General features: G+C 41.3%; 1 protein-coding gene across 1 annotated transcript in view; it reads right to left on the reverse strand.

The window, feature by feature from the left end:
* Positions 1 to 2,534: 2,534 nt before the first annotated feature.
* Positions 2,535 to 23,603, reverse strand: part of PIEZO2 (piezo type mechanosensitive ion channel component 2) — a 324,199-nt gene continuing 303,130 nt past the window's right edge. Inside the window, exons 41-55 of the mRNA XM_076329988.1 lie at positions 22,990 to 23,248; positions 22,294 to 22,476; positions 21,609 to 21,861; positions 20,735 to 20,867; positions 20,135 to 20,282; positions 19,813 to 20,027; positions 17,526 to 17,684; positions 16,005 to 16,152; positions 13,339 to 13,527; positions 12,794 to 12,886; positions 11,494 to 11,666; positions 9,448 to 9,564; positions 7,339 to 7,418; positions 5,774 to 5,954; positions 2,535 to 4,885 (exon numbers count right to left, since the gene is read on the reverse strand). Coding sequence (XP_076186103.1) covers positions 4,633 to 4,885; positions 5,774 to 5,954; positions 7,339 to 7,418; positions 9,448 to 9,564; positions 11,494 to 11,666; positions 12,794 to 12,886; positions 13,339 to 13,527; positions 16,005 to 16,152; positions 17,526 to 17,684; positions 19,813 to 20,027; positions 20,135 to 20,282; positions 20,735 to 20,867; positions 21,609 to 21,861; positions 22,294 to 22,476; positions 22,990 to 23,248 — 2,584 coding nt within the window. The 3' untranslated portion in view covers positions 2,535 to 4,632. The remainder of the gene's footprint in view (positions 4,886 to 5,773; positions 5,955 to 7,338; positions 7,419 to 9,447; positions 9,565 to 11,493; positions 11,667 to 12,793; positions 12,887 to 13,338; positions 13,528 to 16,004; positions 16,153 to 17,525; positions 17,685 to 19,812; positions 20,028 to 20,134; positions 20,283 to 20,734; positions 20,868 to 21,608; positions 21,862 to 22,293; positions 22,477 to 22,989; positions 23,249 to 23,603) is intronic.

Consider the following 23,603-nt stretch of genomic DNA (forward strand, 5'->3'; position numbering starts at 1 on the left):
TTTAGTTTGGCCTCACAGCCGTGGTTACCTGCTAGCTAGCTCGCTGGGCCAAGGTCTGGGGCATCTGAAGAAGTGCCTGGTGGCCAGGCCACTTCCAGAGTGGTCCTCTGATGAGAGCAGCAGAGCTGAGGGGCTGCAGACCTTGCTTGCTGGGCGCTTTAAACACACAGTGGCTTCCCAAGCAGAAAGGACAAGCTGCCATGCTACAAAGCTGCGGGAAGGAAATCCAGACGGATATGGGGAAAAACTCTGTTCACCTTGAGGGTGGTTAAGCACTGGGACAGACCGGAGGGGTTGTGACATTGGCATCTTTGAAGGCTGCCAGACCACAACTGGACAAGTCCCTGAGCAAAGTGATCTTATGTTGAAGTTTGTCCTCCTCTAACAGTACGAATGGTAATAAAAGCGTAGGTTCACCACTCTGACTCTCCATGGTGCAAGAATGGGTTTGGTGGACTATCAGCATAGTTCAGCCCCATAAAGAAACAATTTTGCAATTTCTTTTCACAAAAGCTGTGGGCTATGTTGGAAAAATGCCTTTTGTGACAATACCACAGACATGAAATTTGTTATTGCTGACACTGAGGAATAGAATAGAATAGAGTAGACTATTTCAGTTGGAAGGGACCTACAACGATCATCTAGTCCAACTGCCTGACCAATTCAGGGCTGACCAAGTTAAAGCATGTTATTAAGGGCATTGTCCAAATGCCTTTTAAACACTGACAGGCTCGGGGAATCGACCACCTCTCTAGGAAGCCTGAAGCCTGTTCCAGTGTTTGACCACCCTCTCGGTAAAGAAATGCCTCCTAATGTCCAGTCTAAACCTCCCCTGGTGCAGCTTTGAACGTGCAGCTTCTTTGGAAACACTAAAATATTAAGTCCTGTAAGGAAAGTAAACACACTGATGCTTATAAAACAAAATTGATTTTATTTTAAGGCTGTTTCTTCTTTTCTTGCCTAGGCTTATTCCATTGAAGAGCTGCTCCTGTATTGAACAAAACAGGAAAGAGTCCTAAAACCTGGGAAAATAACCACAAGGATCTGTTTCATTTAAGTCTGACCTGGTAACCGTCTAAAAGGCCATTTAATCCCATTCATCCAATTCAGTCCATTTGTAAAGGTAAGGGCTTATATTATCATCTTGTGAGCCATAATTTCTTGATTACAAGGGTGGAAGAGGGAAAACAGGACCTTTCTCCCTGGCAGTGCTCAGCTCTGAAAAATTGGACGCAGGGACTTACTAAGGTATATCTGTAGGTACAAGTATTTCTGTATAACTATACTGTTGCTTTGGACCTGATGACTTTATTCTGACATTTTGGAGACGGTTGTTACAGCAGCCAATACACTGTCTTTGGTAAGCTACAGCGTCTCTTGCAGAATCCTAAAATCGTGGCATAATTCAGGTTGTAAAGGACCTCAGGAGGCTTCAGGTCAAACCTCCCACACAAAGCATGGCAGTTACAACAGGTTGCTCAGGGCCTGTCCAGTTAAGTTTTGAAAACCTCCAAGGCTGAAGATTCCACAGCTTCTCTGGGCACTTGCTCCAGTGTTTGACTACCCTCACGGTGAAAACAATTTTCCTTCTATTTAATCAGACTCTCCCTTGTTGCAACTTGTGTCTGTTGCCTCTTGATCTATCACGCAGCTCTGCGGAGCTTGGCTCCACCTTTTCTGTACCTCGCCATCAGGTAGCTGCAGACACCAATAAGCTCTCCCCTTGGACTTCTCCTTTTTAAGGCTGAACAAGCCCAGCTCCCTCAGCCCCTCCTCGCACGTCGTGTCCTCCAGCCCGCTGCCAGACTCGCTCCAGTATGTCAGTGTCTTTCTTGCACTGGAGACCCCAAACCTGCACGCAGTTCTCCAGATGTGGTCTCACAAGTGCTGAATAGAGGGGACTAATAAATTCCCTTGACTTTCAGCTGTGCTTTTGTAAATGCAGCCCAGGTGCTGTTGGTTTTCTTTGCCTCAAGGGCACACTGCTGATATATATGCAACTCCCACCCCCGGCCCTGGCTCCTTTTATTGTAAAGCTGTTCCCTACTCACCTACCTAGTCTGAATTGCTGCATGGGGTTAGTCTGCCTCAGATGCAGGACTTTGCATTTGTCTTAGTTGCACTTCATGAAGTACCTGGCAGCTCATTTCTCCAGCATCTTGAGGTCCGCCCTGAAAGGCAGTCCTGCCCTCCCTGTACAACTGCCCACCCCATGCCCCAGGAGGGCAGCTGACACGCTTAGGTTATCACAAACCTCCCCAGACCCAGACCTGGTGTGGTCCACAAACTTGCTGAAAGTGCACTCTGTCGTGTCCTCCAGTTGTTAATAAAGACATTAGATGGTACTGGCCCCAATATTGATTCCCTAAAGAATACCCCTAGAAACTGGCTACCAGTTCGACTTTATCTGGACGGTTGGCCTCAAAGGACGGTCATCAGCAGTACACTTTTCACTTGTTGTGGTTAGCTATCCAGTCCATGTCACCCATATGACTATAGGATGTTTTAAAAAAAATAAATAAAAAACCAACAGAAGAATCCTTTTATTTTCAAAGTTTGATCAATCCATGAAAGAAAGAGCAGCACATTTCTGCAAAGCCCAAATAACTGTACAGCTCATTCTGCAGATAGATTTTTCTCACCAGAAAGGAAGTGCCTGTTAAAGAGAAGGAACCAGGAAGGGAGCCAGGACCAACTGTGGCCAGCATGGTTCTGCTGGCTGGTACCTTTAGAAACACGTTACACCCTTCACACTTCTCCTTCCAGTGTTGCTCTCCTTAAAATCACTGAACACCCAGGTGAGGATCCATCTAACCACAAAGGACATGTTAGCGTCCCTGTCGGATCCTATGTCAGGGCTGCCCTGTATATTTTGATTATCATTCACAGGTCCTATGGAAGAAATGGAGCAAAACTCTCCACCAGGGAATGCTGCCTGGCTGTATGAGCAGACACCTTTCCATTACACTTCAGAGGAAATCAGGTTGTCTTCCAGTGAGTTCCAGTCACCAAATGATTTTATTGTTACAATATGATGAAGCAATTTTTATTTTGTGCACTTCGTGGTGCTCAAAATGTTAGTTTTCACAGTATAGAATGGATGTGACAGCATTTGTCATGGAAGCACTCAGCAGAGTATGTTGCAACTTCATTTAGTTGTGCTGTTTTATGAAGTTCTGCAGTAAAATGTGCCAGCAAATTATGTCGTATTAGTTTCTTTCCGGTGATTAACTAATCATTCATATAATAAATAGCAGCTAACTACAAGAAAGAGATTTATTTGTCACAGAGTTAGAAGAATGTCAAACTTTTCCCATTTCATGTAAAAAGGCAGAGGAAAAAATACTTCTAAAATGACTTTGCAACATGTGCTTTATTTTAAGTCATTACTGAATCAAAACTACACAGTATACCCTTTTAACATACCCTACCCACTCAATGACTTTTTTTTCTTGATGATTTCTTTAACATGGAATGAAACCTACATTGCAATTGTAAATTTTCATGCTACAATGTTTTCTAATGAGCCATTTGTGTCACTAATAATAGTAATTTAAGAAAAAGGCCATTTTTCAAGCTCATATGTCTGTCTATATTTGGGAACTTAAAAAAAACCCGTCTCAGATGTAAAAATGTGACTTGGAATATGTAAACATTTTCGTATACCTGAAACACTGGAAGAAGAATATCAGCTAACAGCAAAACAATGATTGCCTTAAATCATCGAAATGGGAAAAAGCATGTCACAGGGAGCAGAGAGAAGCACACACTATTCAGTCTTTAAAGGGTTATAAGAAATGAAGTAGCTCCTTAGATCATTGAATTCACTTTCTTTTCTCATCTAATGGAAAGCAGTAATTTTGAAGAGAATTGCCCAGCAGAACACCCCAATAATTCACCATAATTATTCTAGCCATTAGTTAACCTTGACGAAGTGTCAAGTTTCAGTTGCTTTTTTTTTTCCTGAGAAAAGTCATTGATGTTTGGTGGAAATGTCTTCTGTGACTGTACAAATAAAATAAGGCATTTAAAGAGATTGTTACTTGTTTTCTTTTTGCTAACAGAGGCTTGTCCACAGTGTCCTTTGTACATCAGAACCTCTGCTTTTCTACAAATGGGTATGGCTAGAATGTCTTCAGTTCCCACTGCGGCCCTGGGTCTTGGGTGTCCTGAAGGCTAGACAGCGTCCCATTACTGTAGCTTGAAAGTCAGTGATGTACAACAGCATATTGCACAATCCAATCTGTATGGCTCCAGAAAGGGTTAAGAAGGTACACTGGAGTCATCTGAGGGTTCACTCCTTTCTTTTCTCTTTAAGTTGTAATGATCGTCTGGAAAATTAAATTAGCCAGACAAAGATGCAAACTTTTCGTTGATTAAATTACAAAGCAGTCCCCAGGTAGTAGAGGAGTGGCACATTAAAAACAACAAATCATCCAACCTTCTCCACTGTTGATCCTTAATTGGAAAGGCAGCATGGATTCCTAAGGCCGTAGCTTCCAGGACTCCTTCAGTGAAAAATCATTGCTACCTAACTATAAAAGGCTTAGCTCTTAAGAGAATATTGTGCTTTTTTTTTTCCTTTAAAATTCAGATGAAATCAACTTGATTCGCAGTGTGACACCAAAGAGATCAATTAGTTTTTTCCCTAGTCCACTTGATCATAGTCTCTGGTGAGCGATACAGGAATATTAGTTTGGCATACAGGTCTTCTTCTAGTTCCAGTTCTCCAGTCTCTCGCACTAAGAAAATGTCAGTACACAACTTCAAGATTCGGTCTACATTGGGTAGTTCCTCAAACATGATGGAGTGAGAGATCCCACTGAAAAATTCACGGACGAACTTCCCTATCACCAGGACAACCGAGGCATACAGTCCCATGATGCTGAAAAGAAAGAAAGGAAAGAGTTCAAATCATGCCTTGAAAAAGGGTCAGCCAAGTGTGAGGGAGCTCATCTACGCGGCTAAGTGTAGTCTGTCAGCTGAGTGAACATTAATTTCTAATTAGGATCTTGTTTCTGCTGTGCTGCAGGATGAAGGAAAATAAGGTCTCTTCAAACACCACAGAAATTTGGGAACATAAACAGCTGAGGCTGCTGAGTTAAATGGTTTAACGCCAGTCGCTGACGGTCTCGCGTCCTGTCTGCTACAGCTTGGAAGTCACAATGGGAAATCTGACAACTGCTGGCTGCTAAAGGCAAATGATCTGTCAGATTTCATATCTAACATTTTTAATTAAAGTACATGTAACTGGTGACAGACTAACGTTTACCTGTCTTCCCCTGATAATCCTCCTATGAGGAGTTCTCCAAAATCATGCCAGAAGGGCACAACTCCCGGGCAGGCACAGTCTCCTGCCTTCCTCTGTCTGTGGAGACGTATGTCGTAACGGTTTCACACCCAGGGTCCTGGCTACGAGATTGGGAAGGCTGCCAAAACTGGGCAGAGTTTGGGCAGAACTTGACCTGTAGCTAAACTAACATCTTTTAAATTATTTCACTTCAACAGGAAATTGGTGCAAAGGCTGCTTCTGCCTTTTTTCCCACTGGAGAGCAGGTATCAAGGGTAATATCATTCCTTACAAATATGACGCCTTCTATAGATAACATTAATAGACATGAATTTGAAAATCTCACAAAACCCCTTTTCAAAATGTTCTAATGTTCAAACACTACAACAAAAAGGAAGTAAAACCCCAAAACCGGCAAATAAAGTCATCTCTACTTCTATCTCATCTACATTATTTTAATTTTACATAAAGATTCCTTCTTACCCATAACCAGCCAAGAATCCAAGGCTTGGTGGACTGACTTTATCACTGAATATGAAGAGTTCAAGACTCTCTTCAGATGTTTTGTATCTTTTTCCAAGCTGATTCAAAACCCACCACTCACGAACTCCCTCATCGGACACATTTTTGACCAGGGAAACCGTAATGTTTTCCCATCTGCAGTCTATTGAAAAAAAGAAATGTTAATATATATACCAAGAATTGCAAAAGTCAAACTGTTTTGAGTCAGATACTTCAAACATCTGCATGATAAAATGACTGAACAATGTAGGAGTAAAGGTTGGTTGTAATTCTCCTAAAACCCATTTTACATATACGTGTATAAAAGTATAATATCTAGACTTCTGTGGTTTTCCTTCTGCAAATCTCATCTGAATGTGCATTAAATAAATAAAATGTTTCATGTCACCTACATTTTCTTCTGTACAACTGTCAAATCATTTCAATATTTTCAGGCCAAAGTATCAATGACAGTCAGCATGTCTGCATTTCAGGCCTAAAGAAACACATTTAACTTGGAGGGATAGTGGTCAGCTTCTATATGTCAAAGTGAAACTACCACTGTAAATCATTTATGTCTTGGTACAAAAGATGTTATTCTCTTGTATCAAGAAAAGCATACTATCCTATTATGCATACTGATCACACAGACAGGAGGTGAACTCCGGCCCTCATGATTTCTGGGGAACATACATTAGCAGTGTATACATTAAAGCCCTTTTGAAGAATCTCAGATTAAGAGTTCTTTAGGACAGGACCTGACTAATGACAGTGAAGCACTCATAACTTATTGCTACTCATAGAGCTAGGTTCAGCCTCAGGAATTATTTTTCCCAATTAATCTAATCATGCTCACTGAACCTTGAACAGTAATGTACTACGTAGTACAGTAACGTACTGCATAGTACTACTACTACTCCCGAGTGCCAAATTTAACCTCTGTTGAGCAAAGTGTTCTCAGATAAAGACTTGTTCCTACTCTTCCAACCCAACAGGTTTTTCACATGCGCATATGTGCACATGCGTGCATGTATTCTGCATGTCTGTGAGTACCTGTGTGTGTTCTGCCTGGGTAACAGCAGTCTGACATTCAATGATTTATCTAAACTGGATTCTTTGTAGCCAATAAGGAAGGAATAGCTAAAAAAAAATCATTCCGTGTCATTATTTAAGCTGAGGAGCTACATTTGCAGGCCTGCAGCACTACTGACTGTTTGTGGTAAGGTAGCAGGAGATGCAGAGAAGGGAAACTTGTCATCACTTCCTCAGAAAACAAGGGAAAGCAGTTCCTGAAAGCAGACTTGAAGAAAAGAAGCCGGACTTCATCCTTAGAGTCCTTACTGTTAAATACAAAGCTAAAATACATTCAGATGCATTTTCTGCCTTATACTGCATTACCTCATCTTTCCCCAAGCTTGCAGGCACCAGGTAGAAACCATTGTAAGTGCATTTCAGCCTGAGGTGCCTCATAACAGCTCAGTGAATGTGCGAGTGCTGTGTTGCACTTCTTTCAGCCATACTCTGTTTTCCATGGTCTGGACACATACCTGTCAATAGCTGCTTTATGGGTTTTGCCAGAGAATCACTAGGAGCCTTGATGTAGTACGGGTAAACTGTCTCTAATGTTCTGGAAAAAATGAGAAAGCAAATATTTCATATTTTTATAACTCTAAAATAATTTAGAAATACCTAACAGGGCTATACACAGTTCCCAGTAATTCTTGGCTTAAGCTATGATTTTATAGTGTTCAGATGTCACATCTGAAAGTTAGCTGGATTTATTAACTATGTTCTGTCAGTACTTCAGCAGGGAGCTCCATCCACAATGTCGCCGTTCACACGCCACGAATCCCACACACCTGGGGCGTGTGTGTTTGCAAGGAAAGTAGACTTTATATTTTGTCCCCCTGTTTAACAAAGCTGCTTTTATAGTCTGCTATATAAGCAGCACAAAGAAAGGCAGCACATCACCGGTAGTAAACAAGCTAGAAAAATATGTAGCTAGAAAAATATGTGGTGAGAACAGTTATTACTTCAGAATTGCAAGATGTTTCAATAGTAACACCTGAAAAGAGTGAGAATTTTTGCCAGAATCTTTCATTGGGAAATATTTTCACAGTTTGTGGGAGGATTTCAAACTTAAAAAGAAAGATTTTGTAAAAGTTCTTCCACTGGACTCAAAATTAAATCCTCTTAAGTGGGAATAAATTACCAGCATCCAGAGAGAGAGACATTTCATTAAAACCAGAGATACTGTCCTAACTTTTTCCTCAAATGACTGAAAAATTCTAGGGAAGGGAAGCTCTCAGGGAAGTCCTGTGACACTTTGCTACATTGCATACACCAGGCTGAGGAAGAACAGAGATGGCCAATTTAAAATCCCTCCTGACCACTCCAGCAGGCCCAAAAGATAGGTAAGAGCTCAGCAGCTAAGTTGTCCCAGCAGAGGCGGTGGCAGAAAGCTCCCTGCTGAAGTAGTCAAATGGCTACTAGCTGCCACAACCATTCTTCCTTTATGACAAAGTAAAAAAAGCTTAAATCAACAGTATTATTGCAACACAGGCAAATGCAGGTATATCTTCTATGTTACTGCTTGCCTCCTGCAAAGAGAGAATTACGGATTAATTACCTCCTCCCACAAAAGAGCAAAATCTACCCTCCTTGGCACTACATCACGTTAGGAAATATTCTCGTATCGTCACACAGCAGAAAAGTAAAAGAGGCGTAAAATATTTTTTAAATGCAATGATCAGATGTGCAACAGCAGTCTGTTTGGATGTACAAGTGTGCGTGGGTGCAGAAAAATAGCTGTGCACAGAAAAGACAAATCTCATTTCCACCTACTAACAGATATGAACCTCTCAGAGTTTTCACTATCCCAGTTGGCCTCAGCTTTAACTTTTCAACTCTTGTGGCCACAAATCAGATCAGGTGGCCTTCAGGGATGACGTGTTGGCTTAGCAGTATTTAGAGACTACTGCTGTAAAGTAATCCCCAGTGAGCAGGCGGAAAAGGAAGAGCCAGACTCCTTTCAAATCTGAAAGGAGGCACCACTGCTGTTAATGCTATAAGGCTATATCCATAGAATAATGTTTGATATTCATATGAAGAGCATGCTCTTTCTGCCTTGCGAATTTCCATTACAGGAAAAGATCTGATGTCAGAAACGACTGCAGATGTTACCCTTTGACCGCAGTGATTTAACACTTCCTTGCCAATCTAATACTATTCAAGAATAACAATGAGAAATACAGTCTGGATGGTTATTTAGAACAAAAAAGTCATCAATACAACATCCTCAGATCAAGTTGAACTGAAGTAACTCAAAGGAGAGTTCAACTGTGAATATACTGTAATGAACTTGTGCTTATCCAATAAATCAAAGAAAAGTAACTAATAGCTTCACCATGCTTGTTGGTGGTGTTCCAGTGTTCATGGTCTTCTCAGCCTACATTTATCATAGGAAATAAGCTTTTACCTTTAATGTTACGATTATGTGACTTCAACGCTGTTGGCCTCTGTGAACAAGGCTCCAAAGTTATTAGAGGGGGATAGATGGGCAGACAAATGATACAGTTGCACATGCCTGACCTCCTTAGGAAATTAGGTTTAAAAAGGGAATGGTTGCATATAAATAGGCAAAGAAAATAACTTACACCTTTTCCAGTTGCTGTCCAGACATCATTGTAGCAATATCTCTTCTGGTGTTCTCTGGTAGGACAAAGGTAAGTTTATCTGATGCTATTTCGGCTTTGGCACCAAGGGTGAGATTTCTGTTGTAAGTAAAAGGGAAGACACATTGTCAACCTACAATGAGAGCATAACCTAAACACTTGTTTGCTGAATGCTAGAGCTAGTTGTCTAACTAGTCTAACTGCACTGACCCTGGCTATCCCAGTCTTTGCTAAAGCAAGCATCATGCTACCTCTACCTGAGGTGGTGTGTTTTCCCACGGAGGATATGTAGCAGCCTTAAAGGTGTATTTTTCTAACTGACTATGCCTTTGTATGTATTACAGGACAATGATGACAGATTAATATAATTTTGCTCATTACGTCAGTCAAAAAAAATTGGGAAAGGGAGCGTGCCTGCTCTGACTTTAGGCAACAGGACCGTCTGCGTTACCACACATTCTGTGCCAGGGCAGCTAAGGACGCTGCAGTCAGCTACAGCTTCCTAAAACCCCACCTCAGCCCAGCAGAAACGTGCGGCTAACAGGCTGATAGGACCCCCGTGCCTCCCCCCAGTCTTCACGCCAGCTGCAGAACACAGCTGGGGCAGGATCAGCTTTCGCACAACGCCTTGTGCCATGCCCTGCGCTCGGGATGCAGCAGCTGGGTGAGGCAGCTCCTGGGCTGCTGGGGGCTGCAGAGAAACATCTCCGGCAGATGATGTGCAAAGGCAGAAAGCACGTATGCTGCCTGAGCGACACGAAAGGCTCATCTTACAGCTGCTTGTGGTCTCCTGGCCCAGATGAAAGACAGCAGTTTCCCTTTACAGAGGAAAAAGTGGAAGGTCACTGTGGTAAGTCTTTACCACTTTCAGTCATTCACAGTCACAATGTAATCCACAGGATATAATTTGAGGGTGAAAAAGGTCTCTTTCAACTAGTGTATGAATGTTTGTAGTTATGCAAGCATATGGGCAAACTGAGTAGCAGTATTAAAATTAATACAAGGTTCACAAATGATGGAGTGATGCAATTCACTAGCTAATACTGTATGCTTCCAGGAAAATAAGGGGGGGTCAAATAAAGTTGAATTAAGGGTGCAGATTCACTCCAAGCCTATTTTTGACTGTGGAAGGACTGACCCAGTATGTTCAGAGCTCCCACAGTGATTCAGCTGACCTGCTTCCTGTGCAGTCTTTTGCTGAGGATTGCTGTAACAATCCAGCGTCTACTTCCAACAAAACAGGTAGATACTGGGGCTGCAAAGGTACTTAATTTCCACGGAGCAATGACTTAACTCCAATTTAATCCAGCAGTCTACAGGGATCCCAGCTGGCAGAGAGTAGCCAACAAACCACGCCGGTGACCGGGTGTGCTCTAGCCTGCATGCAACTACTTTATATTCTAGGCTGTCTCTTGCAAAAACTTCGTTGTAAAGTAATAGTTCACTGAGGCCAAAGGAACCACAAGTGAAGAGGCAAAGGTCTCGACAAAATGGATCTGTGCCATTGTTATGCTATTTGCGTAACAAAGTCTCTGAGTGTATGTGTATTTAAAAAATAGTTTGTGTCAGTTCCAGACTCCCTTAATAAGAGGACCGAGCACTTTGGTGTTTGTATTTCCTCATAGTTTTTCTGCCTTAACTAGGTCTAAGTATTCAGTCCCCATAAATGCTAAGCAGGTTGTTGTTTGGGGCAGTTTATTTGAACATCTCCATCTAAAACTGGCTAAAATTTTCTTTCTTTTTCCTCCTTCCCCTCAAGTCCCATTGCAAACTCCACCCTGCCTTTTTAAATAATGTACTTGGAAGTGGCTCCACTTCTCTTTTTATTTTTTGAGAACTGCAGGCAACAAATGTTTTCCTGGGTAACAAAGGTCACTTCTCTCTGTCTCTCTCCCTCCCACTTTCAGGTTTTTTTTTCTCTGTAGTACAACTGCTGAAAAACTAAACCAAAAATGCAGCGTGGAACTATTGTGCTGAGTGAACGCTTGGCAAATGATCCATCAACCTCATAACAGCCATGTTAATTACCTCTGAATGCTCCATGAAAGAACTACAGTGAACTCAGCTGAGAAATCCAGCAGTCCCTGTATCATTTTCTCTCTACTGGGAGGGCTGATGGTCCACAAAGAGTTTGAATTTCCCTCTAGATCTGCTAGAGTTATATCTTCTTTTCCATAGCCCTCTAGAAACTGCAAAGCAGCCTGTAGGTGCAGAAGAGGAAAAGAAAATTTCAGTGCGGTGGTATTCACAAGACACAGAGCCGCATTTCCCAGTCAGGCAGAATTGTAAATGTTTGATTTATTGTAAGTGCAGTGGTTTGCACCGATTGTTTTCCTCAGGTACCAACTGGGGCTTTAGATGGGAAGGGAATAAATGAAGTATAGTCAAGCTAAGAAGGCAAAACAAAAATGGCCCTGCTGTTTGAAGAACGATGGCCATGTAGGCCAAAGTGAGTCTGAAAGTTCATCAGGTAAACTCTGTAGAGTCTATTCAAACTTAAGTTAAAATTCTACTCTCTCTTGTGTTAAGCATCTTTCTGCATAGAAAGATGTCTGCAAAGGATAAGTCAACTTGAAACTGGTGGCTTCCAAAGTGGATTAAGATTACAATATTACTGCTATAATACATGGGCTATTTGGTAGGATCTAATACAAAAAAATGCTAATTCTTGAATGGGCTAGAAGCAAGCACTTCTTTTAAAGTTATATCTGATCAAACCCCAGTTACTTTAGTAATGCAACAGCTTCTACTAATTACTAGTCTTTTTCCTGTACAAACTCGTGATAGCTTTGTGCATGTTGCACCATGAAATAGTGAGACTATGTTTAAATGTTTATGTTTTGACATTTTAATGTCAAAACTTTTTTAGGCCACAGACACTTTATTTTGACAGCGCCACATCTCCTCATGGGGAGATGAAAGCTGTGTGTGCCATAGGAAGGAGCACGGGGCTTAAAAGTGCCAACACTGTTGTGTCCCCACCGCACATTTGTTTTGGCAGTACACCAACAGCACCACGTCTTCTGAAGGTTTGTGTCATTTAGAGGGGAGGTTTTTATTCAGGCGACAGGACAACTAGGGTTTCTGTCTTCCATGATTTTGTGCAAAGATGTCTCGATTAATGGTAACTTGTCTCACCATAACCCAGCCCTGTCCTGACAAATGATTTATCCAAACCTTTACTCGTGCAAACCCTCTTTATGGAAACATCTTCCAAATGATGGCAGCGCTGCTGACCACTTACAACTACACAAACAAAACTCACAAAAGGCCTCCATGGAAACATGCACACATTTTTAAGTAATGAGGTATTCTACATTTCACTTACAGTGTTACCCCTATAGCTTCCCAGAAATGCATTGAAACCAGTCTGATTCAAATCCTTGAGCTGACTCTGTTGAGCACTCATTGTAAAAATAGGCTGGGAGACAAAAGAACACACAGTTGTCACATTTACTTCACATCAACTGCTACACACACAGTACAGCATCCTGTGCATCACAGTCCAAGACAATTATGGCACTCAATTCAACAGGAGAAGGTTACGATCTTATTCCACTGAGAAGCAAGCTACCTCCAATTATCTTATATTTACCATGTGGACCTGTAGGCAGTTATCTGAGTGTACCTGACGTAGGATAATTTATTCAGATTTCACTGCCAGTAGGTTCTGTTTTGTAACTTGCAAATGAAGACAATGTTTTACATCAGTGATAAACTGACGTGGTTTTAAACCCAAAAGGATCATTTGTGGGAGCTTGCCCAATCTCTTGCACAAGACAGGAGAGTTCAATTCAATGAAGGGAATAAGAAATAGCACAAGGAAATACAGTGTAAAAACAGAGTTTGCTTTTAGTCTTTCTTCTTTTTTACCTGATAACCTCCTAGAGTTATTGTGATTGATACATCTAGAGGCTTGTTGGTGATGCCTGCAACAGATTTGATTAAAGACATGAAGAGCAGTGGGAACCAGACAATACAAATCAGCAAGACGATAATCATGCCACCCATTCCATACTTCACAACTTTCTTTTTCTTCTGGCCTCTTGGTTGGGGATATCTCTGCAAAAGCAAACAGCAACATGGTAATGTCTCTTCTACCAGAGGTACACTTGGTATGATTTGATGGGTGAATATGTAACGACCTCAAGGCTTCCCATCTTCTGTGGTAATTTGCTACCCATTGTCAGGCCACTTATTTTGAGATTTTTAGCCAAACCTGCACAGACACTGAATTTCTGGTGACAACAGAGAAAAGTGCCAAATGAATCCATGTCAAGTGTGTGTCTGGTGTGAAAAATATTGTAAAACTCTGTGGTTTTGATTCTTCACAACCATAAAGAAGGGAAAAACTGTGTAGGGTAATTTGAAATTTTTGTCTGAATGAGTGCAAGCATGAACTCACAGGAACCAAACGTAAAATAATAGCAGCAACAGTGATACAACAATTTGTTCAAAAAACTGATACACTTTCTTGTATTTGCCCTTCCAAAAAGTTTTATCTCAAAGCTCCTTAAGGCAGAATTCCTCTCATAGAGCTTGAAATGCTGCAAACTGTATTTTAGGGAAAAAAAAAAATTGTTTGCCAGCAACTGACATGCACCATCAGTAGGATTGTCCGATATTGCACTACCTCCACATTCATTTCACACCTCACATACAGTATTTCTAAAAGTTGTTCACAGGCTTGATCCAATCTGTTTCTAGTGAATCCCGCACCAACTGCATTTAAATAATGTTTAAATTTTTGTTGCTGTTCCTTAAGTCTTGACACTGCTGATGTAACATTCCTCCCTTTCTTAGCTTCTAAGACCAAAAGTGACTTTGCTTTTATCCTTCTCTTTTCAAATCAGATCACACAGCACGTCTGTTCTGCCTTGTCCATAATTCCCGCCCTCTGTTATTGGCCTCATGGTTGAATACTTTAATAGCTTCATCATCCTGTAAAATGCCTTAACATCACGGTAATTTATTTTGGTGTATTCTCTTACAGGATTTAACTCCGCACAGTGTTTTAGGATCCTGTCTTTCATGCACTGCATACTGCATGCGCAAAATAAAGGTGCATTGTATTGCACTGCACCTCAAACACATGCCAGGAATCTGGCTTTCAGGAAATTGTTCTTGCTTTACAACATGAATCCATAAAGCCCTAGGAGAATATTAAATTTGTAATACAATGCTATATTTAAAACAAATTAGTTACTTTTCAAAAGCAGTGTATCAAGTCATTTGTCTTGCACTACAGAATACTGTTTTCATTAAAATATCGTATCAAGATCACCAGGGGTATATTACTTGTCTGTATGAGATTAGTTCAGGCACCTTCAATGATGTTACAGAACAGCTTAGAGAGCCTCTAGCAGTCAAAGTACTTAGGCATACCACTCAATGTGAGAGAGAGACAGGGAGAATCGAAGTACCTTGAACAACGCTCATAAAGTCATGGGTAGTTATTTTGCTACATGGCACTAGCAGACACATGCTAGCTTAGATGTGGAAATCTTCCCACGTCAGATCTACGCTACATATGATGAAGAGTGATCCTGTTGTAGCGTAAAAAAATGCAGGGAGATGGACAGTCAAAGTAGAACTGGATTATTATTTCTCTGACTCCTGAAGCCTCTCATGACAATCCATTCACGGCAGAAATCGAAGTCATACAGAAAAAGCCCATATACAAGATTTGTGTGCACTTCAGCTCTGAGTTAATCTAAGTGACATACTTGGAAAGTAATTGCCATTAAGAGACAGGATTATAATAAAAGTAGAAATACGTCAGTAACACTTAAAAATACAGCCATTTCATTGCAGATGTACAATTTCTGAGTGGTTGGGTCACTCTTAAAAGAATGCTTAATTTCTTTTTCAAATTGGCAAAATAAGCAAGCATATGGTTGCAATCTTTATAGCGGTTATAAGGAATCCAGAATTTGCAAGTTTAATTTGAACCGAAGCTTAAATGATTTAAAGAGGCTGAAATTTCAGTCAGACAAATGGTGGGTTTATCTGGCCTGCAGTTCAGTTCTGGATGTGCGGGGACTCTTCCGAGACAAAGGAGCCAGCTGCGTTCCCTCTGCGGTTACATGAACCTGGTGTCCTTGGGACCTACACCGTGGAGGCACAAACTCTTCCTTCTACTGACCTTTCTCTTCACCTACAGTTTCCCTGCTACTGTGGGTTACTCATTTAGTTGTTATGGACAAAGTGAGCCTGTGTGAATACCAGGACTTTCAACCTCGGCCTTGAAATTCAGGCATGCAATTAAGCTAGTGGGCACATGCTTGTGGAGTTCACGTTAATGGTGGAAAAATCAGCTAGGCACAAAAGAGAAGCCATTTGAAATTTCACTTGCGGTGACTGCCAACTAACATGAAGTACCCAATAGTCTGAATATTTCTGAACATGAGCACCAAGTGTATCTTCTAACAAACTGTCTTTATGGTGGATTTCCCAATTATTTAGGGACTCGTGATTATTTCTCTTCATTTCTGCATGGGGGAGAGGAGGCCTGGATCACTCATATGGGGCTTCCTTACTTTTTCTGACTCTCGCCAACACTTCAGGATGAATATATGAGCATAGATATCTTCAACACAGATCCAACTGGAAAGACTGAGAGTGGTATCAGTCCAAACCCAGTCCATTACTGCTCTCAGCTCGGTCAAAAACGGAACCAGGCGGAACCTGAAGGGAGACCACAGCAGATAACTCATCAGAAATGGGGGGATCACATTAAATGAGCACAGTAAGTGTATATATGACAAGAGGAAGAATTAAGCCAATGTTAAAAGACAGTTTAATGGGAGATTTTGCAAACACAAATACGATCATAACCTGAGATTGCACGGCTAGTACTGATGTTTTGGGGGTGGTATCTTTTGCCATAGCTCATGTTCCTCTAGATCTCCTTGTCAGGCCATAAACACGCTTTTGCATCATTATGCCCAGTAATTGTGATTGAGCCACTGATGGAACGTACAAGAGACTCCTTCTTGTATCCCCAAATTCCTCTGACCTAGGAGCGGAGTAGAGGAACATCCTTTCCACAGGATGGTGGGAATTTGTTTTATACCTCCTTACACAAAGTGGTGCACGGCTTTTTTGCAGTAGGTGGGCAGTCCTCAGCTGCATACGGAATTGGGCGTTATGACTCAGGATTAAGCAGCAGCAGAAGGTGGGCTAACAGGAAACCAACATGCATATAGCAGCTGTTCAAAGTGCATCATTCCCTTTACTAGTCCCACACTTTTCTGCTTGGCCAGGTCACAAAGACTATTTCGTGTGAAGAAAGCTTTCTTCTGTAACTTTTCCTACTGGAATACAACAAGCCCATACTGAAAATATTGGGAAAAGGGTGAAATTATTCCAGCTTTTCTGTGAAATATGTGTATGCTTTGAACTGGCTTAATCACAATATCATGGTAACAGCGTAAGTGGAGGGTGGGGTATGCCTTCTTAACACCGCCTTTCACTCTGAGGTGACGCTGTGCCTGTTACTTGCACTAACGCTCCTAACTCCTGAAGAGTTTCAAATGTGCAGCACTTCTCAAAAGATACACAAAGGAAACATTTTTTGATGCATAGCTCTTATTTCTCATGTGTATTGTCTTTCACTTTATTCTTCTCACCTGCTGAGATAGAGCCTGTAGACCTGCTCCAAAGATCTCTTTGGGATTTGATGCCTTACTACTTTTTGGGACTGCAGAGCAAATAACATTACCTGTTTTCTAGCCCAATGAGTAGCCCCTGTCTCCATTCACAGAGCTGATTTCCTAGAAGTGTTAAAAATGTGTCTTCATAGGGGCCTGAATGGCTGACTGGTATGTCAGGCTTCTGGATTCAGAGTGGGAGACTGATTTTTCTGAAATTTGCATTCCTGAAATTGATTTTTTTTGTGTACTACAGGGGACATATGGCATATACAGAGTGCGCTGTGCAAAATTTACTGTCTCATTTCCAGCAGCCTGTGAAGAGAAATCATGAATAACCCCAGCACCTCATGATAACAGATCCTTATTTCACAAAAGAAAGGAGGCGGGCAGTAGGTCTAGACTTACCCTTGAAATAAGAACAGGTTGACATAGTTATAACTTTTTGTGAGGAAGTTGCCAAGAACACGAGTTGGGTATCCGCAGCGTATCTGATATGCTGATAAGCCAAAATAAACACATTTCACAAAATACCAGAGCTGGGCAACTGTGTTCTGGCTAAATTTCCTGCAATGGAAAAGACAGATAAAGGAAAATGATGAGCTTTATATCTGTGTATGACTAAATTAGCTTGAAATGTTTTGTGCTCCTGGCAGTTTCCCTTTCCTGAGATCCTGTGAAAAGCCCTTGGTTTCTGACCCAACTGCAGGGTTAAAACAGTATTTGAAAGACGCTGGATGAGAAAGTCTATAAACAGCATCTGTTGTCACCTCGGGGTCACTGGGGAGAGACTAGGAATAGGCTTCCCAAAGAGTGAGAGCTATGGGGCAGTGCCCTCTCCCTCCGGATTCTAGAGGTGCCTTGCTGCCCAGCACAGGCCAGTCTGCCCTCAGCCCCCACGATGGCACATCCCTCTGTGAGCCCTGGGTAGACACTCCTCCTCTTGGCTTTTCAGAAGGCTGACATCTGGACTGAATCTAGGCAGCTTTAATGGCTATTTGTGTTCAGGGGGACACCTCCAAGATCATGAACTCGTACAGGAATTTAAGTTGGAGTGAACTCTGAAGATCATCTTTTTCACCCTCCCCTGCTCGAATCAGGTCTAATTACACCAAATTGTTCAGGGACCTGTCCAGTTAAGTTTTGAATATCTCTGAACATGGAGATCCCACAACCTGTCAGGGCAATCTTTTCCAGTGTTCAACTACCGTCATGGTGAAAAGATTTTTCATCATATCTAACTGGAATTTCCCTTTTTTCCAACTTGTGGCCTCTTGTCCTATCTGAAAAGAACTTAGCTTCTTCTCAACGCCTTCTTAATAGGTAGCTGAAGATAGCTCTTCACTTTCTCTTCTCCAGACTGAACTAACCCTGTTCCCTCAACCTCTGCTCACATGTCATGGGCTCCATCCCCCTGACCATCTTGGAGAACATGTGCAACTTTTGACTGCAGTTCAATAGCACGGTGGAACTGCAGGAGATGCCTCATGACGGACAGGATTTGTGAGCCAGAACATGATCCAATATTTTCAATTACATTCCGCAAAACTATTTTCATTAAGAAATTTGCAGGGGCTTCTAGGAATCAGCCTGACTTAGAAGAAATACAGGAGGTTTCAGATGCAGTTTTGAGATTAACAACTTGATATAAATTTCATAAAAGCACAGGAAAAGTCAAAACGCTTTTATTGCCTTTCAAGTGACCAAATCAAGCCAAAAGTTTCATATCAATTCTCAATGCACAGTAGATCGGAGATCCACTTGAAAAATGCTTTTTTTTTTTTTCAAATTGGGGCGCAATTACTACTGCACTGAGGAAAAATAAAACTTCTGGTTTTGAGAGGAAATGAGACCTTTCAGTCTTTCTTTACACGATGCACCTATTCTGTTTTTTCCCACTAAAATAACTTGACTGTTAACAAAGTGTAATGTGCCCAGGTGCCACACAATTTCCCTGTATAGTCAATGGAGTGAGGTAAATACTTCAAGGCAATTTAAAGTCCTAAGTTAGAGGGGAGTTAGCCAAGCACTAGAGAGGGAACCTTAACACCTCTGCAGTGCAGACTGAGGTGATAACTGCCTTGAGCCATGCAATGAGAAATGTTAGATTTGGGGGTGAATCTGACCAGGCATGTGATACAAGATTTCACGCGGCAGGTGACCACGCGGCATACTGTCTCCAGAGCCATGTGGCAGGAGCAGGGGAGGAGAACTCTTGCTCTTCAGAAGAGACTTGGGTTTTAGACATTCCTCAGTCTGAAGAGATTTAAATCCACAGTTCATCCACTCCAGGAAAGTACTAAATTGTAAGTTACTCTGAGAGAGACGTTTTCTACTCGCTCTTCTAAACCAGCGTGCAGCAGTCTTGGGAGTAGGGAACCGAATCAGAGGCCAACATTGCCTCAGCTGAGGGCTCTAATCACTCAATTACAGGCAAGTTGTCTTTCACCTGCTTGCATTTTGGCCTAAATTGAGAATATTTCTGTACATACTTATGTAATTAATTATTCCTCAAACTTATGTTGGCCACAGTTATTGCTGTGGAAAGGCACTTCAACATTCTGCTTAGAAATGAGACCAAGAAGAAACCTGTTCATGATTCCAAAGCTTAGCTATAACCATCTCGAATTTAAATACAAACAACTTGGTAGAGCATCAGTATTCAACCCACATTGTCTGATTATAAGGGTTATACCTTTCTGTCACTCCAGGCAAGATAAAGAACATCCAGAAGTGTATTCCGAAAACAAGGATGACCTGGAAGATGACCTTTCCCATGACAGTCTTTTTGAGGTACAGTGCTCGGTCTACCACCATGGTACCAAACTGAATGAGCACCATCACCAAAAATGCCTCCGGGACCTGGTCCTCTGATAATGAAGAGGTGATATCTGCTGCTGCAGAGTGTTTCTGAAAAGGAAAATGTAACAGAGTGGTCGAGGAAGGAGGACACTCACATGATACTTAGCATCTACAGCATGTAAATCCTACTGAAGATAGATGCCTCTGTGACATACCCCAAAAGCCCAAAATCCAAACACAATGATAATGAAGTCCACTGTATCTGCGAGGAACATCAGCACATACACATCAGTCACCGCACTATAGTCTGGATGAATAAGATTGTAGAAAAACTGTCTGATGGGCACATACACCTGGAGAGTCCTAAAACAACATAGACAGCAATGTGATTTAACAACACTGTAACTTGCACTGAAGAAAAGAATGGCTGGGTGTGATATGATTAATATTTCTAAAGATATCTAAGATCTACTCTGACAGCCTTCACAGGGCTTCACAGACACCAGTCCCTTGTTCTGATTGCTTCTAAACCACTGTATTAGCATTTATTCAGTAGAAATATACATAGCCAACCAAGTTCACACAGGATATTTAGCTTTTTTATCAGGCAGACGCTATTTGAACAACTGCTGATTTGTCTGATGTTCAGCTAGTGGGACTTAGAGCGAAAGCATCTGCATACAATGAACTGTATATGTACCTATTCGTCCCCTTGAATTAACGGAAGTAGTAACCTGCTCTCTTTAAAATGCTGTTTCACTGCTTTACTGTTTGGAACCGCCCCCCAAACCCACACAGCTCCTCACATTGCTCACTTTTTAATTGTAAAGGCCTTGGCTTTGATCATTTGTTCTCGAAACTTTTCCATAAGAAGCTCTTTTCTGGATTTTTGCTTGATGCTTAACACACTGCTTCCTTTCTGACTGCTGTTTCGTGTGCTGGTACTTCCTGAAAAAAAAGGGAGGGAAAGAGAAGCTAATTCAAAATCAAAGTTTAAATACAAAAACTAGAAAGTAATAAATCTCGAGACTTCCATCCCATATACGAGTCCTACATTTGAAAGAAGCTTTGAAATGAATTCTTATGCTTTTTTTCCAGTATGATAAAATCTTGATAGCATCCAGTAAAGGTTTAATCGCTGGCAGATCAAAACTTGATGAATAACTATAAAAAGAGAAGACTAGAAATAAAGGCAAGTATTTGATTGATCCGACTCAGCCATCTCAATCGGTAATATATACATTCAGGATAGAGTAAGCCCATCCTTTTTACAAGATGGGATAGGTAATCTGCTTCAATATACCTAATCAAAACTTTTTCTCACTTCAAGTATCATCAAATGTAGATATGAAAAATACATATGCTTTGCATTCCCTCTAGCTGAAGATTATGCTGAACCAGAAATTCTGGATCTGGGCCACACTGAGCATTCCTTTCCCAGCTTTTGGATAATGTCATTTTAAAAACATAGTGAATCATGAAGTATGGCTCTCCATTTGAACTTTAAGAAGGCTTGGAGTGTGTTCAAACATGAAGATACTTTGGTTCATATCCTATTTCCTCACTGAGGAGCAGCAGCATTCAGTAGCCTCTGGGATCTCCACAGCAACCGGCACAAGGTTTCAGCAGGATGATCCTATGGGAAATGAATGTTTGCTCTTCAAATACCAGAAATGCCATGACATTTACCTCTCTTAGATCTGTGTGAGGAGAAGCTGGACCTGTGTGAAAGCTGTGATATGCTGCTAGAGCTCTTCCTCCTGATGGCAGTCTGTTGCTCAGGGAAGTGGACATGGATGGACTCCACTGATGCCGCAAGATTGACAGATTTCAAAGAGGCAGAAGAATCTCTCCTGCCTCCTGTCAGAGAGAGCTCATCATCAGTATCCTCTTTATTACTGGAGCTGTCCCCTTTCTCATCTTCATCCCATAATCCATGGCACTAGTGGAAAAAGAAGAAGAGAGCATTTCAACCTTGTATTTCTGTCACAGTATTTATCACAGGCATTGCTAAGCTCAGTCATGTGTTCACAAGGGGGAAGACAAATTCATTGTTTTGGGATATCACAGAATCATAGAATCACTTAGGTTGGAAAAGATCTTTAAGATCATCAAGTCCAACTGTAAACCTAGCACTGCCAAGTCCACCACTAAACCATGTCCCTAAGTGCCACATCTACATGTCTTTTAAATACCTCCAGGGATGGTGACTCAACCACTTCCCTGGGCAGCCTGGTCCAATGCTTGACAACCCTTTCAGTGAAGAAATTTTTCCTAATATCCAAATGAGTGACTTCCCTATATGGATTGAGTGACTAAAAAATTAAAACTAAAAACTAAATATAAAATAAGAAACTACGTGAACTGAGATTACCTTTAAAATGGATCTGTGGAAGAATAAAGCAAGGAGCTGAACAAGATCATAGTGCACGTAACCCTCTTTCTTCTCAATGCCAATAATATTGGGTGGATGGTAAGGTTTATCTTTTGTGTAATCCACATATTTATTCCAAGGAAAGAAGCCAAACTGGAAGAAGTACTTGATGACAATGGCCACCTGTTCAGAAACACAAGACACTTGGGATGTTTTATAAGCATGGCAGATATAATAGCCTGGTGACATTAAGAGGGGAGAAATATGACTACTTTGTCAGTTTTATGAGAAGATAAACAAGTATATTCATTGCTACAGAGGAACAACAGTTCACATTTCCTCAGTAATAAAGTCAATCAACATTTGCCAACAGATGATGCTCAGTGGTACCTGAGATACCACAAGCAGTGTATACTGTCTCTTGATTACCAATTATATAGTAGCTGTTTGCAAATGGTCTGTTCTTGTGATAACTGCTTTACAGGCCAGGAAGGATATTGCTCATTGCAATGAAGAAAAACACATACAAGACCTTTTCATACCACAGAAATTGCTGAGGACTTCAGCAAATATTTATATTAATATGAAGGGCCAAAGGCCCCTGATCCTAGAGGTCAAAACCAGAAAAGAGACCATGCAAAGCTTACAACTTAACTTTTCTGTGTTAGACGTGGGGTTGCAAAAACAGCAGCATACCTCAGTGTAGACAATGGCTGTCATCCAGAAACGTTTGCTTGGCCGAGGAACAGACAGCATGGCCCAAAGGAATATAAGGATGGGAAGCACCAGGGTTATCATGGAGGCAGAGACCATGTGGTTAAGGATGATCACAAAATAGCACACCATTTCTGACCGGGCCACCAGCGTATTGTACAGGGCATAAATAAGAAGCAAGACTCGAGGCTGACCCACATAGAACTTCTCTGACTCCTCCAGCTCGTCATCATGAAACATCCTGTGAGGAGCAGAGCACCGTAAATGAAATGAAAATTAATTTCACAAGAGATGCTTTTTAAATTGCTACTATTTTTCCTTTTGAAAAAGTATAAAATTCTGCTGCTGAGTTCAATGGAAAAAAAAAAACAGAGAGGATTTGGTATTATAATCAAATAGCCTGATTCTAAGCTCAGAAAAAAAGAATTTCAGGCAAAATAACTAGAAGCACTGTTCTGCTGTTTTTTAATTTACCCAGAGAGTTGGTCTGGCCCAAGAACTTCTACAAGCACCGCTTTCCTACAGTTGCCCAACCAACATATCTCATGTAAATCACACCATGCTGGTGTGGCCCTGTCTGGATTCATAGCTGATTT

This window comes from Aptenodytes patagonicus, chromosome 2 (genome assembly GCF_965638725.1).
Source record: "Aptenodytes patagonicus chromosome 2, bAptPat1.pri.cur, whole genome shotgun sequence".
NCBI lineage: Eukaryota > Metazoa > Chordata > Aves > Sphenisciformes > Spheniscidae > Aptenodytes > Aptenodytes patagonicus.